The 16,758-nt window shown below is 37.3% G+C and overlaps 1 protein-coding gene across 1 annotated transcript in view; it reads right to left on the bottom strand.

Annotated features, from left to right (window-relative positions):
- LOC109824347 (SEC12-like protein 2) overlaps nucleotides 1-15,748 on the bottom strand; it is a 19,823-nt gene extending 4,075 nt beyond the window's left edge. The window contains exons 1-7 of the mRNA XM_020390928.1: nucleotides 15,430-15,748; nucleotides 15,237-15,331; nucleotides 14,065-14,209; nucleotides 3,406-3,497; nucleotides 3,210-3,309; nucleotides 3,060-3,135; nucleotides 2,862-2,982 (exon numbers count right to left, since the gene is read on the bottom strand). Coding sequence (XP_020246517.1) covers nucleotides 2,862-2,982; nucleotides 3,060-3,135; nucleotides 3,210-3,309; nucleotides 3,406-3,497; nucleotides 14,065-14,209; nucleotides 15,237-15,331; nucleotides 15,430-15,699 — 899 coding nt within the window. The 5' untranslated portion in view covers nucleotides 15,700-15,748. The remainder of the gene's footprint in view (nucleotides 1-2,861; nucleotides 2,983-3,059; nucleotides 3,136-3,209; nucleotides 3,310-3,405; nucleotides 3,498-14,064; nucleotides 14,210-15,236; nucleotides 15,332-15,429) is intronic.

Genomic DNA, 16,758 nt, shown 5'->3' on the forward strand with positions numbered 1-16,758 from the left:
CCCCCCCCCCCTCTTTCCTTTGTCTTTATTTCTTCTCTCACATGATCGCTCGAGTGGAACCGTAAATGAATTTTCAATCTCTCCGTATTTTTCTTTTTCATTCTAATCTACAGCCCTACCCACACCCACTCGCATAAAAAATTCTTCCAGAACATATCTCAAATATTAATCTATCTTGATGAGCACTTGATGTATAAAACAACTCAAAAGTTATTCTCCAAGAAATGTCATTAGATAAGTTCTCCCTTAAAATAAGTGATATTTATGAAAAAATATCAACACCAACAACGTGTTGTCGATGAAGGTGTTTGCCCAAGGACCTCTTTTAGAGAATAATAAAGATATTGATGATGACTGACCCATAACTTTTGCTACTAGTATGAGTTATGGATGCTTTCATATAGCACTCAAGCACAACTGAATGATGCCAAGAGGACGTTGACGCAAAAGCATGAGATACAAATATGGAACATCAAACAAACCATGTTGCCAAGTCCGAAATCAGGATTCAAAGTTTACACATGCATTTTTTTTTCAAGACTTTGTTTAAAGGGGCTACCTGAAAATCTAGATGAACAACAGTAAAGCTCAAATCATTACTTACAAGCTTTATATATTAGAAGCTTTCTTAATATGATATAACCAATGAATAATCTTTCAAGTTAAAACTTTCTATATTTTATTAAATTAGACATTAGATTAGCTTTTAAGCTAAGCATGCAGCCCATTCCACATATTAGGACTGTACATACACAGGCCCATTTCTGATTGTATATTGACCTATATGTTTAACATGTTGTGTTGTGACTGCATTATCACTTCAGGGAAATAGATCTTCTATTCTCTACCTACTAGAGATCAAGGTCTTAAATATCAGTTATCGGAAATTTATCCGACGGTCAAAATCCATATCAGATAGCGAGTATCGGGGATAAGTAGTATTTATCATAGTGACATTACCAGATGGTGGTAAACATTATATAATATTCTAAAATGTAATTTAAACATACTTAATGAAATATAAACATACCAAAATGTAAATAATTATGTTTAGGATCACTAACCAATGGTAGAAACCCGGGTCATGTTGGGTTTAAAATACATTGAATGAGTGCCTGTTGCTCAAAATTAAAACTCAAACTAAAGGCAAATAATTTTGATTTTTAGGCCAACAATATCAGCCGATAACTCACTTTATCGCTGCATTATCAGTGATAAACATCCAAAAATGATGACCGATTTAGAATTAAACTTATCATAGCGGAAGGCCTCCAAAACCAATAAATCGCCGATAATACTAGTTTGTCGGCCGATATTTAAAACATTGTTAGAGACTACACACGAACTTAAGTAATAAAGTCTGGCCTGCATCACAAACCTTTATCGTACTCGTGTTGGAAAAAATTTAAGAATTAATTGACCATATAATCTTCCCAAAGTAGTTTAGCGAGGATCCGGAAAGAGTTATCCTAGGCTTTAGAAAAGGCTGAAGCAAGAGTCAATCTATATTTTTTAAGCTGAAATGCTTTTATGTTCCCTAAATTTATTCTAGTTCCTCCATGGAGCCTTCTCATATAAATTAAATCATTTATACACAACTATGAAGCTTTGTCTTGGTTCATGAGCACATGTACTTTTGTGTGGTTCTAGTTAATGAAAAGCCTCTCTACCCTTATGATCATGGGTAGCTCTGGTTAAAGGAAAGAATTATTAGATTGATACCCTTATTAGATCAACACAGAAAGATCTAAATGACGATCCTGCTATTGGATTAACAGTATAATTGTTTCTGCAAATGATGATCCCCCCTCCTCTGCACTAAATTGTCTCTCATCCTATTATCACATCTTGTTGTTTTAATACAGTTGTTATTGTCCTTTGGTGTTATGAACTAGCGCTATTTTGTACTCACAATTTGCATTGTATGCCATTATTCATCTCTCTCCACCTCTAGGAGGCTACCTACCTAGGGAATACTCAGATACTCTTCCCGGAAACGTTTGAATATAAGATGATGATGTTTTAAGTATTGTAATGCAAAAAACCAATTGTATTCCCTCATTGACTGCAAGTGGCAACAGACAATATCAAAGAGAAGCAAAATAATATCATTTATGTACTAAAATAAGGGCGTAAATGGTACATGATAAACCCAATCCATCCGACAACAAAAAATCAAATTCAGATTGTAGGAAAGTGTACCCAGATTAACCTTATCCAGTTTAGTCCAAAAATATCGGATTCAGATAATGAAAAGTGTACACAAATTCCTACAGGGTTAAATTAATGTTAAGTCTACAAGTTTGGATATATCACTGGTCGGATTTGGATTTCATATGATCCAAAATTGTTAACCTGGGATCTGACCTTTTATAGTCCAAGGTGCTGCCAATAAATAAAGAAACTTGAATGCGTCAATCGGACAATTGATTGTAATGATGTATTGAATTCAAAGTTAATATTCCATTTCACCAGATACGTAGAAAAATGGCCTGTAAACATTTATTTTGAACTCAAGTCACCAATATTTCATTTCCCTAAGAGTTTAATGGGAAAATAAAGCTTAAATTTAAATCAATTTACTACAAATTCCAATGACATTCAAATTAAACTTTAGCTCTAACTTCTTTTACTGTTTAATTACCTAATCTTACAACCTAAAGCCTGATACTTAAACCGATTGATTAATGGTATAGATTGGATCACAATCCTATTTGGGGTATTGGATTGGATTCAGATACGTATGCAGATCCATGTATATCTTTTGGATTTGGATCCAGGTTGGACTCGAATGATATCCAAATCCAATGCATTTAAAACCCTGGACTTAAGCCATAAGAAATACATTTTAAATAACTTACACTGCGAGGAGTTTTCCGTCAGGTGATACATTAAAGGCAGATATCCCGTCACGTACAATCTTCTTTGACCCAACTCTTTGCCATGAACCAACATTCCAAGAGATAATTTTCCCATATTTACCTGTAAATTCAGAGTCAGATGGTGAAATAAACAACAAAAGAGTGGTCAATAGGAAAAACAAAGTCTAGAAATGTCACCATGCATTGCAGTTGCATACAACATCTGATTTTCACCCGAGCTCTGAGAGAACCTGCAGAAGCCAAACATTTCACCCTGAAAATGTATATCATTTGGATCCACGAATTTAATAAAGTATTGGAATAATTGCCACTAAATTAAATACTTACATCTTCTCTTTGTAAGCTGGCTGCAGCTGCTGCTGATGTCAGGTCCCAAAGCCTGCTAGGCCCTTTACTCCACAAAGACACAAGATACTTTGAATCATAGCTGCAACATGTGTTTCAAGTGAAAAAAGGTACTACAAGCTTCACATGACATGAAGTTTCAAAAAGATCAAAACACAAATATGCAACACACTTTCACCTGAAATCCAAATCCTTTATGGCATTGTTAGCATCAGTTTGGTCAAGAATGATTTCCATGCTTGGCCACTTGAAAACCCTTAGATGCCCATCCTATTAAAGCAGTATAAAATTAATAAATTGAAAAACTTTCAATCATAGCTGGCTTTCATAGGCAAAAGACACATGAAGAATTTCAATAGCAAGTTCAGAATATTAATCCAAGTGTAGCTATACCATGCCTTAAAAAGATATTTTGTTGACCATCAACCCCAACCTAAACACTCATCGCTGACCTTAATATGTTAAAGTGAGGTATGGACATGTAACCACTGATTCTGCATCAAGATCAGTCCACAAATCTTCTACCTATGGACAACATGCTTTTTTCTTAAGTTCAATAAAAACGTACCATCCTATTTATCTATAATTGCTAGTAGAATACTGGAGAAAGGAGATAAATAAAGGGACAAACAAAAAAGAACATAGAAAAAGAAAGTAGAAACCGATAGGATAGAGATGTCCAAGGTAAGACTGGAAGAACATTGCACTATATGTTGTACAGGGACTTGGTATCTATGTTCATTCATGAAGAAGAAAAAGAAAGCCAATCCATAGGTTATCTAGGTCTCAGCCATTTGACTAGGACACAGTATCTCTGCAAAACAGTTAAAGAACTATTATCCATCAAACAACTTTATACAACTTCATATCACTGGCACCAAAGTATTTAGCATAGGCTTTGCAGAACTTGACATCCATGCTGAACATCAATTTGAAAAGTGGTTATCACTCCCAAGCATCCTGCTCATCAATAATGAAGGTGTATGCTCCTTATGGTTCCATCTCCTGCATGCTTCTTGTGTTTTCATCTAAATCAATAAGATCCTCTATCCATCGCTTTGTCATACCCTCCTCTTCCTATGGCACTTGATTGTAATGATAAAGGCTGAATTTTTGTAAGGACAATTGAAAGAATTATATAACTTTGACATGACAATTGTAATAGTCAACTAAAATCAGCCTCCTGAAAGCTAGCACAGTTGTCTCTAATTCCCTGATATGAACAATAGGCTGGAACGATAGAGATGGCACAATAAAGAAAAAGGTCATTCTAAAACGGACAGATAAATATTGAAAATGGAATTGTAAAACATGTATTTTTCATGCATTTGGTCAGCCAATACAAATGCTTTACGTGCTGGATAAAGAGATTTATGCCAGATTACAACTAACAACAGCTACTACTATGGGTTCAGTAAACTGGAGTACAGAATTAGGAAAAATAGTTGATACGGGTGTATCTTCTCTTCGGGAGCTTAGCGATCCTCATGGGAGCTTGAGGATAGATGATTCTCATGGTATCTTGAGAATAGAGTAGAGGAGTCGTGGACGAGGTCATTGGAGGTGGCGAAGTTGACGGATTCGTCAAACTGCAGGAATTACAGCTGGGCTCTGGACGGTCGACCGACTTGGTCACAGCGGTCGACCGCGTAGTGCACAGACCCAGACTGTGTCTCTGGACTGAGAGCGGTCAACCGATGTAGGCGTTGCGGTCGACCGGAAACCCTGTAATCGATTTTTCCAGAAATCGATGTTCTGGCCAGTCGACCGACGTGGTCACAACGGTCGACCACGTAGCGGTTATGGGCCTGGGCTTGTTTCCTGGACCGTTTAGGATTTCTATTTAGTATAAATAGAAACACGACTTTTCTAGGGTTTATCACTGAGATTGTAATCAGAAAAGAGATCAAGGAGGTTGTTCTTTGATCTAGAGAGATTGTGAGAGAGAGATTTTGTAAATCCAATTGATTCTCATAATCTAGAGAAGATATTTTTCTTCGTCCTAATTATAACTCTTGTGTTCTTCTGTCGTTTTCTTTTCTACCCACTCTTGATAATTCCGCGATCAAGAGTGCTCGCACGGCAACTCGTACTAAGTTGGTATCAGAGCACCTAGATCGTGTGAAGGGGAACCTGTGTATGGTCCTTACTCGCTCACAGTACAAGAAGCTTGGCGAGATCCTTATTTCTTTGGAGGGAGTCCAGAAATTAAGGAAGGAGAATATGACTGAAACAGATAATTTAGCAAGATTTGATGTCATGGAGAAGCGGATTGAGACGATCGGAATGACTCTTACTCAACTCGTGGGTCTCATCAACGGAGGAGACAAAAAGGAGGAATCTTCTTCGAAGGGTAAGAAGAAACTCGTCGAATCCGACGAAGAGAGCGAGGAATCTGATTCAGAGGAGGAGACTGAGATTGTCAAGACTGTTGGACATCAAGGGGGTAAGAATAATTACCAAAATCTGAAGATTGACTTCAAGGTTGAGATTCCTATTTATGATGGAAGTATCAATGTGGAGAAGCTTGATAATTGGATCGAACGTATGGAGATGTACTTCACTCTCTACGGATATTCGCCCAAGGAGAAGATAGTGTTCGCGACATTGAAGTTTTCAGGGCACGCGTTGACGTGGTGGAAATCCTATTGCAAACAGAAGAAGAAAGCGGCGTCGTGGAACAAGTTCAAGGAGCTACTTCGGAAATAATTATATCCAGTGGGGTTCCTTGAGGAGCGTTGGTACAAGTGGTATGGCTTGCGTCAAAAGTTTAATCAGACCGTTCAAGAGTACACGACGGAGTTCCAGCAGCAGACGATGGTTCTAAACATCGCAACGGACGAGTACCCCATCTTCATGAAGTACATAGCGGGTCTGAATGATTACATCCGGAAGGAGATGAATCTGTTTTCGATTGAGACAATCGCAGAGGCGAGCGTGAAGACCATAGCCATTGAGGGCAGGCAAAAGAAGGCCAACGAGACAAAGGGGGATTCCAAACCATCGGGGAGCAAGACGGGTGGCTCTCAGTCTAAAGATGAGAAGAAGGGTGACTCGGGAAAAGCAGGATTGACATGCAATCACTGCAAACAAACAGGGCACGTGGCTGATCGTTGCTGGGATAAGTATCCTCATCTGAAGCCAAAAGGGTTGGAGAAGAAGGCGTACGTGATAGCACAGAATCCGAAGGAGGTTCCCGGGATGACTGAACCCAATAGCAGTCTCAACCTTATGGCGGAAAAGTAGGCGACTAAAGAAGATGACGACCCAAGGAAGCAGCTCTTTGTTCTGAAGTTGCAGGTCAAGACCAGTTTAGTGGATACTATTATAGATATAGGGAGCCAAAAAAATCTGATATCTGAGACATTAGTACAGAAGCTGAGATTAAAGACGGTGAAGCATCTGAAACCCTATCCATTAGGGTGGATTCAGAAGGAGGCGGGATTGAGTGTGGTGAACCAGTGTTCATTCAGATTTGCACTCCATGAGTCGTATATTGACGAGCTCACATGCGACGTGGTTCTGTTGGATGTTTGCCAAGTTATTTTAGGTAATCCTTATTTGTGGGATAGATACGCAGTAATGATCGGCGAAACCAAAAGTATACGTTCACCAAGGATGACGAGCAATTTATTTTTCGTTCGGCATCTCTTCCACAGGAGACGAGCTTGGTGACGGTGACTCAGGCTAAGAGGTTGGTGAATACGGGAAGAAAGTTTGTTTTATTGTTCATTCGACCGTATGAAGAGCAGCTGAGTAGAATGTGCTTGTTCACCTTGAGCAAGCTTCAGGAGGGAGATCTTGACAGGTTAAAGGCCAAGTATGCGGACTTATTTTCGGAGATCACGGGACTACCACCACGTCGAGGTGTAGAGCATGAGATTATGTTAACCGGGGAGAGTTCCTTACCTAACATAAGTCTATACCGCACATCAGTACAGGAGTCCGAGGAGATTAAGAAGCAGGTTCAGGAGCTCTTGGAGACGGGAGTGATTGTGCCAAGTTGTTCGCCTTGGGGGTCACCAGTGTTGTTGGTGCCCAAAAAGGATGGAGGCTGGCGCATGTGCGTAGATTACCGGGCGCTCAACAAGATAACCATCAAGAATCGCTACCCATTACCGCGGAACGATGATCTTATGGACCAGTTGGAGGGAACGAGGTTTTTCACGAAGCTGGATTTGAAGTCTGGTTACCATCAGGTGAGAATTCGGGAGGAAGACACTTGGAAGACTGCGTTTCGGATTCTCGATCAGATTGATGATAACGCTTTTCGATTAGATTTACCGCCTTACTTAGGCATGTATTCGGTGATCAATGTCGAGTACTTGAAGTTGTTTGAACCTCCGTTATTGGATGATAAAGGTGATGACAAGATGATCTTACCGCATGTTAAAGACTTGTGATTTAATAGAGAGGAGCCACTGAAAGAAGATTACATTTTGGAACGGAAGACGACCACGACGAGGCGAGGGACGAAGGAGTCATTTCTCATTGGACGTCAAGGTCAGGTTCCTAGCAAAGCTAAGTGGTTCAACAGAGAAGAAGGGCTCGCGAGTTCCCTCGGCTGAAGTTCTAACTTGAATGGGACTTCAAGTTCCTAAAGGGGGACCCAGGATACGGGTGTATCTTCTCTTCGGGAGCTTAGCGATCCTCATGGGAGCTTGAGAATAAATGATTCTCATGGTATCTTGAGAATAGAATAGAGGAGTCGTGGACGAGGTCATTGGAGGTGGCGAAGTTGACGGATTCGTCAAACTGCAGGAATTACAGCTGGGCTCTGGCCGGTCGACCGACTTGATCACAGCGGTCGACCGCGTAGTGCACAGACCCAGACTGTCTCTGGACTGAGAGCGGTCAACCGATGTAGGCGATGCGGTCGATCGGAAACCCTGTAATTGATTTTTCCAGAAATCGATGTTCTGGCCGGTCGACCGACGTGGTCACAGCGGTCGACCGCGTAGCGGTTCTGGCCGGTCGACCGACGTGGTCACAGCGGTCGACCGCGTAGCGGTTATGGGCCTGGGCCTGTTTCCTGTACCGTTTAGGATTTCTATTTAGTATAAATAGAAACACGACTTTTCTAGGGTTTATCACTGAGATTGTAATCAGAAAAGAGATCAGGGAGGTTGTTCTTTGATCTAGAGAGATTGTGAGAGAGAGATTTTGTAAATTCAATTGATTCTCATAATCTAGAGAAGGTATTTTCCTTCGCCCTAATTATAACTCTTGTGTTCTTCTGTCGTTTTCTTCTCTACCCACTCTTGATAATTCCGCGATCAAGAGTGCTCGCACGGCAACTCGTACCAATAGTCAACACCTCAAAGCTGGTTTTTGAGGGATCAATCATTTGTTACCAGTCACTTTCACAATTTTGTTGCAAAAACGAAGTCAAAAGAATTAGACGGGGAAATGAGAAGATTAGTTTGTCATCAATAACTAGCTGCATCATCGTCGCTACATGGCTTCCAACAAGTTGGCGCCCTAGGAGGGTGGAGAGGAGAAGGGTATCGAGAAAGAGAGACACATAGCGAAAGAGGAATTCAGTAACCAAGGCTATAAAAAGTGGTTTGTCGTATGCTCCAGCCTTCGAGGCACTTAAATTAGGTAACCACTAAAAAGTGAATCTCGATCATCTATATGCCATCTATACAGCTTTCAACGTTAGGTGCTCCTTGGATTGCAATTCACCTAGAGTTTTTAAAGAATGTGATTGGCCAAGGGATTTGGTTTCAAGATAAGTAGTTGGTGTTAAGTATCATGGATGGGAACAAAGAAACTGATGCAAAATATAACTAATAACTAATAGAAGAGGATAACAGAAATATTGTTGCTTGTCCAAGGCTCATCTACAAACATAGAGATAACTCCAATAAACCATATTCGTAACTAGTTAAATAAATTATACAAATCAAAACTTGAAAAACAATAGCTTTGACTATGGATTGTTCTCCATCCATCAGTTAATCAGTTTTTGATACATCGATAATGGATCTCAACTTGATGTCCGAAGGTGGCATCAAAATACTAGACATTGTTTTAAATATCCCTGACATAGCCCAATATATCCCCTGTTATATCCTTTTACAAGTTTTGACACAACCGATATGGTCTCTAAATATCCTTTACCGCTTTTTACTATTGTTTTAAATATCCTCAATATGGCCAATATATCAGCCATATGTTGGCCAATATATCCTTTTATATAGCTTGTCGCAAAATAATATATCGCGTTTGACAATTTCTAGGTGAGATGATATCATAATTTTCCCATTATATCAAATAACATTTTGGCCAAAAAAATCAGACGAAATGTTGCACTGTTGATCTGCATTTTTGTTGGTTTTACAAGGTTGATTAATGATCGTAAACCAAGGTTGGTGATAGCGGATCGCGTCGCGTCGCGGCGAGGTACCGCTTAGGCTATTTCGGGCCATTACGATAAAATAGCAGCAAATAGCACACAGTCAAATAGAGGTCAAATATAAATATATTTAAATATTCTAAATAATAAGAAAAATCATATAAAAATCTAAAAATCCAATTATCAACAACCAATTATCAACAACCCTTTAAAAGTGGATGAAGCTTTAAAACGCTCTCAAAACCTTAAATTAAGATTGGTGTATCTGTCTGAGCTTTTATAGGCAGTTGTCAGGTTAGTCTTGCTGACAGGAGTTACGTAACTGGACGAAGCAAACTATGTAATTGAACAAATGAATTAGTGTTCGGTTATGTGCAATAAATAATAAAATTAGAGAGTTTTTGGCATTGAGAAACATGTTTTAAAACTGAAAGGGAAGATAGGGAAAATATGAAAAGGTTTAGAGGAAATGGAGAAGAGGGAAGTAATAAGACCTTGAGAAGATTTTATAACTTGGTTATGTAGATTTTCTTTATTGAGCTTTATCTACTCCCATGTTGAACCCACAAAATTTATTTGCATCATTAAATTCATCATAAACATAAAACAAATGACAACCATCCCAATCTGCTAGTTAACCATCGTAGTTTACCTTTTCCTCTGTTGCAAATCTAACCAACAGAGTTGGAGATGACATCGAAAGGAAGCTTGTCGGAGACTCGAAAGTCGGAAGTCGTCGCTGGGAGCTGGAGTTGGAGCGAAAGTCGCTGGAGGTGGAAGTCACTGAAGTCCTGCAATCGACAGAGGGAGGCTGATGGTGATAGAGAGAAGCGGAGATGATGAGAGGCGGAAGTCGCTGGAGCGGATTCGTCGTGGCCCGTGGGAGAGGGTTTAATTTTAACAAGTCGGGTTCAGATTCGGGTCGGGTTCGGGGGGGTAATATCAAATACGTGTGATAGCGGGTTTAGCGGGTTTAGCCGCTTTTATCCGCTGTTAAGCGCTATTAAGCGTTTTTACGCACTATTCGAATGCATAGCGGTTTTTCCCGCTTAATCCAGCCGCAAAACCCTTACGCGTAACGTTGAAGGACCGCGACCGCTATTCGCGCCGCTATAGCCCTGCTATTGGTCGCTATTTACAACATTGTCGTAAGCATATATTATTTACATTTTGTATGCTGGATTTCATTAAGTATGTTGAGGTTACATTTAAGTGCATTATACTATATATGCAAACATCTGTTATGGTATTTTAATATTTACCACATATCCCTAATATTTCCCCAATATCCTCAATCCGATTGAATTTCGGCAACCCGATATCCGATATTTAAAACTTGATGCTAGATAAGAGGAAACTTATACGAATAGGAATTATCCTAAAAGCTGGAAGACCAATTGCCACATGCTAGCACCACTTAGTCTTTATTTTTGTAGTTGTTAGTCCAACTCCGATGCACCAATAACTATCATCACAGTGTATCTACCCACTAATGGCAGTAGAAACAACATATAGGAAACCTATTCATTAGCTCAATGCACCTAGAACCAATAAAATTATATTCAGTAGGGCCATGACCAAGTTGCCAAAAGATGCAAATTGTCTATCTCATTTCATAGCAAACACTAAAAAATGAGAACTGTGAGCTCTTACTGATTGAACTCGATGATAAAGCCTTCTCTAGCATAATAGTAGTGGGCTTAATGTTCAAAAAATAGAATGTTACAAATTCTAGACAAAAAAGACGTAAACTATGAATACCTTTTGATGCCCATAAATCTTGACGTGCGAAATAAGGACACATTGTCCAACATTGTACCCACATCAAATGCACATTGAATATGGACTTTATTAGACATTCCTCAAACAAGTGGCAGACACTTCTCAAATGCTTTTTTATTTTATAAATTTTTCAATTTTAGATGCTTCTTTGATATAGTTTCTATGCTTTTGCATGCTCATTACATATGGAGGTATATATATTTACTTTATTTAGGGATTAAAAATTATATTTAGAAGAAAAAATCAAATAGATTTGAATAAAAGTTCAATGCTTTTAGGCCTTGTTGAATGAGAGAGGTCAAGGTGGTGTTACAAGTTTTTCAAGGGAGTTAGGGGTTTTACCAATATGTGTGTTTTGGTTATTTGGATGGGGGTATAGTGTAGATGTTAGCAACTTTTGCGAAATTTGTGAGTGATTGTTAGCAAAAAATACCACCTTGAAGTTATTTGTGCACAAAACGGAGAGGTTCTACAATAAAACATCCGAAAAGAATTATATCTAAATTCTATCCATTTTTAAGTGTTCAAGGAGTGAGAAGAGTTATCAACCTACTCTTTAATTATTGTCACCAAATAGAGCCTTAGGGTATGTCTCAAATACAAATAGAGGATGTACATCTCTAAGAAGTATGTCAAACAATCTTATAGACAACCACTATCGTAGGCGAATCAGATCCATGCCTCAGTGTACCTCTCTTCTATAAAATAATACTCCTTCACAATTCCAAAAGGTCTCAATTAACTTTTATAATTATTTACAATGCAAATGAGTCAAATGCAAGGTAATTTCTTCACCAATAGGGCTGAACGTGTTTAATTACCTGAACAACTTTGCCGTAAGTATATAAGCCTAATAAGCCAATTGTTCACAAAACTAACCGAAAGTTAGGTGATGGGAAATGTAACAACAATTAACACAAAAACAAAATAAATAATAAAATTTAAGAATTCCACCTCGCGTCTGTATTAATGGCTTTGCATCTACACATCTACATCAATGGCCCTACACCTGAATCATTAGACTCGCTCCAATTAAGATCTCACACCTCCATAAGTAGGGTCTCGCACCCAATATTGAATCACACGATCTACAAGAATCATAATTTTATCATAACACCATCATAACTCTATTTAACCAATATTTTTTATAGATCTGCCAAACTTGATAACTAAGAGGCTAATTTCGAATAAGAAAGAAATATAATCATCTTAAATAAAAACTTTTCTAATAGTTATACTCTAAAAGGATTCAAAAATCAATTAGAACTCATAATTAATAAAATTCCTTATGTAAATAAAGCTACAGAATAGTTTCTAGTAATATTAAAATTCTAACTCAAAAAAGAAGTTTGCACCATATATTTTCCTTTTCTTTCTTCATCTCCTCTTATTTCCAAGAGAAAATTACCATGTAGCATAAGGTCTAGAAACTCCATATATAGTAGTCTAGACTAATTTCTAGTAACTCTCTCCAGTACCCATCCTATGATTAAAAGTTCAAATGACAGGAAAGCAGATTCCTAGTCTTTTATCTCATCATAAGATCCTCAATCTCAAACTTCTACACACTATTCTTCTACAAGGTTTACCATCTTACCGCTGCCTCTGCTTCTATTGACATATAAATCTTGATAAACTAAGAAACTCTTAAGAGATAACAGGAAGGGTCGGAGCAGTGACATGAAGCAACAATTCCAATTCAAGAGTAACCAATGCAGCTCTCATTCCAAAGTGAAGGAGCGTCTCCAATTTCATAATTAGATCATATGGTCGCATTGAAAACAACCATTCTTTTGAAGATCTGCATGTAATTGAGTGAATAGATTTTGCCAAAAATTCTTATGTAAAAAATAAGTAATTTGTCTGGTGGCAAAAACATTTGTAAAACTATTTTCCTGACAGAAAAACAGGTTAATGTCTATCCACTTTTGTTGTTCACAATCAACTTTTGGTCATAATTATAAGCAGTTGATGCAGGTTGGTTTAAGGTTATCGATGAACTTCATGCAGGAAATTTTGGAATAGTTGCTATCCACCTTTCGAGTATATAAGGAGAAAGATTGCTTTGTAGCTTAGGCAAAATTCAACAAACTAACCAACCATATGTTAGTAATAAAAAAGAAACAACCGAATGATACTTAGAGACATTCTCACATAGGATATTCGCAAGAACAATCCATACTAACATTGTTAGGAGTTATTTACAAACCAAAAGCTGAGTTGTTACAAGTATTTTATGGAATTATGGAGGACAAATGATAAAGGTTATAAAGAAAGGGTTGAGACTACAGTAATCTTAATATGTAATGTATGAACTAGTTGTGAAAGTAACTAAGTTGGTTGCTGCTTGTTCATATCAGTACTAGGTGAAAGTCATCACAATTTCACCCCCACCCCTCCCCCTATCCTTTTAACCATATTTCTTAGTAATATTTTTGAAACTGTGAAAGAATCAACAATTTGAATTATTCATACCAAATAATAGCCTCCATTAGCATTGAATTCAAATACTTATAAGTAGGCATTAAATATGAAAAAGATAAGAACTTCATATTGGCTTAACAACAGCTTTCCCTTAAAATATTTTTTTACTTCACCATTGAAACATAAGAAAAGACAATCTTTTTCTTGCCGCAAAAAGACAAACAATGATTTGGAAAGTGCATATAATAAGAATGCAATGAAAATATTCACCTCCCCGCCAGTTGCAAGTATCGACCCTTCCACATTAAAAGCTAATGCCAACTGTTGACCAACATCTTCTAGCTTTGATAATATCTTTTCGGAAGGTTTCATTGCCAGGAGTTCCTTATTCTCCAAAAAGTCCCATTCAAACAACCTACAAAACATAATAGACTGCTGCTAGATCACTATTTCAATAATTTTCTTCTTTTTTTTTTCCTTTTGATTTATGCATAGAACAAGCATTACAAATGAAATTAGAAAGAAAAAATAAAATCAAGAGAAAGATAATACATATTTTGATCTGAAAATGACACAGCCTAAAATGTTAACATGAAATTTGGAACTGAGTGAATAGTTAATAATAGGGAAATCAAAATATTTGTTTATAAAAAATACTTACAGATAAATATATACATATGGGCCATAAACAAAATTAAAATACTTTGGTGCTTTTCCCTAGAGCCCATGAGATTTTCTATATGCAAAACCTAAAAGAATATGTATGAATAGCCATCTTGTAAGGATTTGCATGGATGAGAACCAGGACACTCTATCATGAACAAATGCCTAAACCTAAAAAAGTCCTACATAACTAGTCAAGCATCAACCAAACGCAAAGTATTACGTGAATGATGCAGACCAAGGAAACATGTCAACATTTAAGACAATGATCACTAATTTTTTTTAATGCATAAACCGAAATAAATAAATACATAAATTAGAATTACACTGGTTTACAATAAATATAAAAGTGTGTATCTTAGATGAAGAATACCAATTTTCCAACATCTCATAAAAATGTCAAATCTTGGAGAGGCCCAATGACAGACAAGCCAATTCCACATCGTCAATGAACAATATAAAACTCTTATTAGAGAAAAACTATCAGAAACAGTATCATTCTACATTATTGCATATCTAAAATTTCTAGATAGAACTATGAGAACCAATACTCTTCTACATCATTGCATGATAATGTACAACTCTCGGAGCTGTGATTGAGGAGAGTTGGTCAAGACATTTTCTTGCAAAGCTATTATCACAAAATTCAAGCTATTCAAAAGTCCAAAGTGTGCAATTCTCCATTATTTTTCATTTTTTCAATTTTTTTTTTTTTTGAAATTGGTAGCATGCAGTTTGATTTAATTACCCAAAAAAAAAAGGTTAAATTGATTTGGTACCTGCATGACTTAGGAAAAGAGCAAACAAAGCCATCTCCATTAGGATGCATCGCCATCCTATAAGGCAATTCTCCATCCATTCCCAATCTAAAAACCTGACTCAAAATAAATAAATAAATAAGAAAAAGAAGTCATTAGTATAAGAAATGTTCGGGTTAGGGTTTTAGAACTCATAAGTGGATTCAAAAGATACCGGTTCGTCGGAGAGAGATCTGGAAGCAAAATCGAAGGTGGAGAGAACAACAGCGTTCGGGATGCCACTATGTCCCTCGCCTCCGCCACCGCCAAGGGCAACGAAAAGTCGATCGGAGGTCGGATGTTTTGGGATCTCCTGCTCTTTGCTTTGATCTTGATGATCCTCATCATTGTTGTTGATGATGTTGATGCGATCGAGGGGGACGCAGGACACACAGTAGAGAGGGACACCATAGGTTTTGCGGCACGACGGGTTCTCGCTCGCCATCGCTTAGTGTCTCTCCCTTAGAAATTTTTCATCAAAAAGGTACTTCGATTATGATTTTCTCTTTAATTTTTAGGGTTATTTTAGTCCCTGAGATATTTAATAATTCCATATTAGCCCCTCAAATCTCAATAAAAGGTATTGTTATGTGTTACCCCAATAACGAAAATACTACTTGGTTATGATTACTCTCTGAAAAACGATATTGTTCTAAGAAATGGTTATTTGCACTTTGTTACTCTAAAGTAGACATTTCCCAACTTTAATATGCTAAAGTTTTTTTGCATTTTGATACCTTAAAGTATTTTTTTTTAACTTTGATATATTAAAGTGTTTTCTGACATATTTTTTATGACAAAGTTTATACCTTTATAACTTTGATACCCCAAGATTTTCTTTTTGACACATTGATACCCAATATTTTAGGGTGTCAAATTAAAAAAAATGTGTGAAGTTTGAGGTATCAAAGTTAAAAATTTACAGAATCTTTGCGGTACTAAAAGGTAAAAATATGTAATTTAGGGGTATAAAAGTGTCAAAAAATATGGGGTATCAAGTGTTGGCATTCTTATTTTGATGATGTTTAACAAACAATTTACTTCTAATGTTGTTTGTTTAGTGTTTGTATAATTCTATTTATTGTAGACAAACAACATGTTGGAGGTTGGATGGATTGCGTCATAACGATCATATCAAATGGAGGTTGGCGGATATAGTGGTTAAAGCAATGTAATTCAAGTTCAAGATCCAAGTTCAAGCTTCATCCGCAAGTGTACCAAGTCAAGCTTATTCGTTTTTCCAGAATAACTCTTTTAAAAATATTTCTCATAATAATAATTCTTATTAATCTAGAAAAACATTAATTTATTATTTGAAATTATTTAATATTGTCGTCAACAGTCTCACGCAGATAATCATATTACAACTAATCTACACTTATAATTAATAATTATTGAAATAACAAAGAGAGGCGGGATCTTGCCTACGAGGCCGAGGGCCTGACGACAAGCGGCGATGCAGCTGCGGGGACGGATCTGGACGCGGTGCGGGTCGTCGGAGGTA

Source organism: Asparagus officinalis, chromosome 1 (genome assembly GCF_001876935.1).
Source record: "Asparagus officinalis chromosome 1, Aspof.V1, whole genome shotgun sequence".
Taxonomy (NCBI): Eukaryota; Viridiplantae; Streptophyta; class Magnoliopsida; order Asparagales; family Asparagaceae; genus Asparagus; species Asparagus officinalis.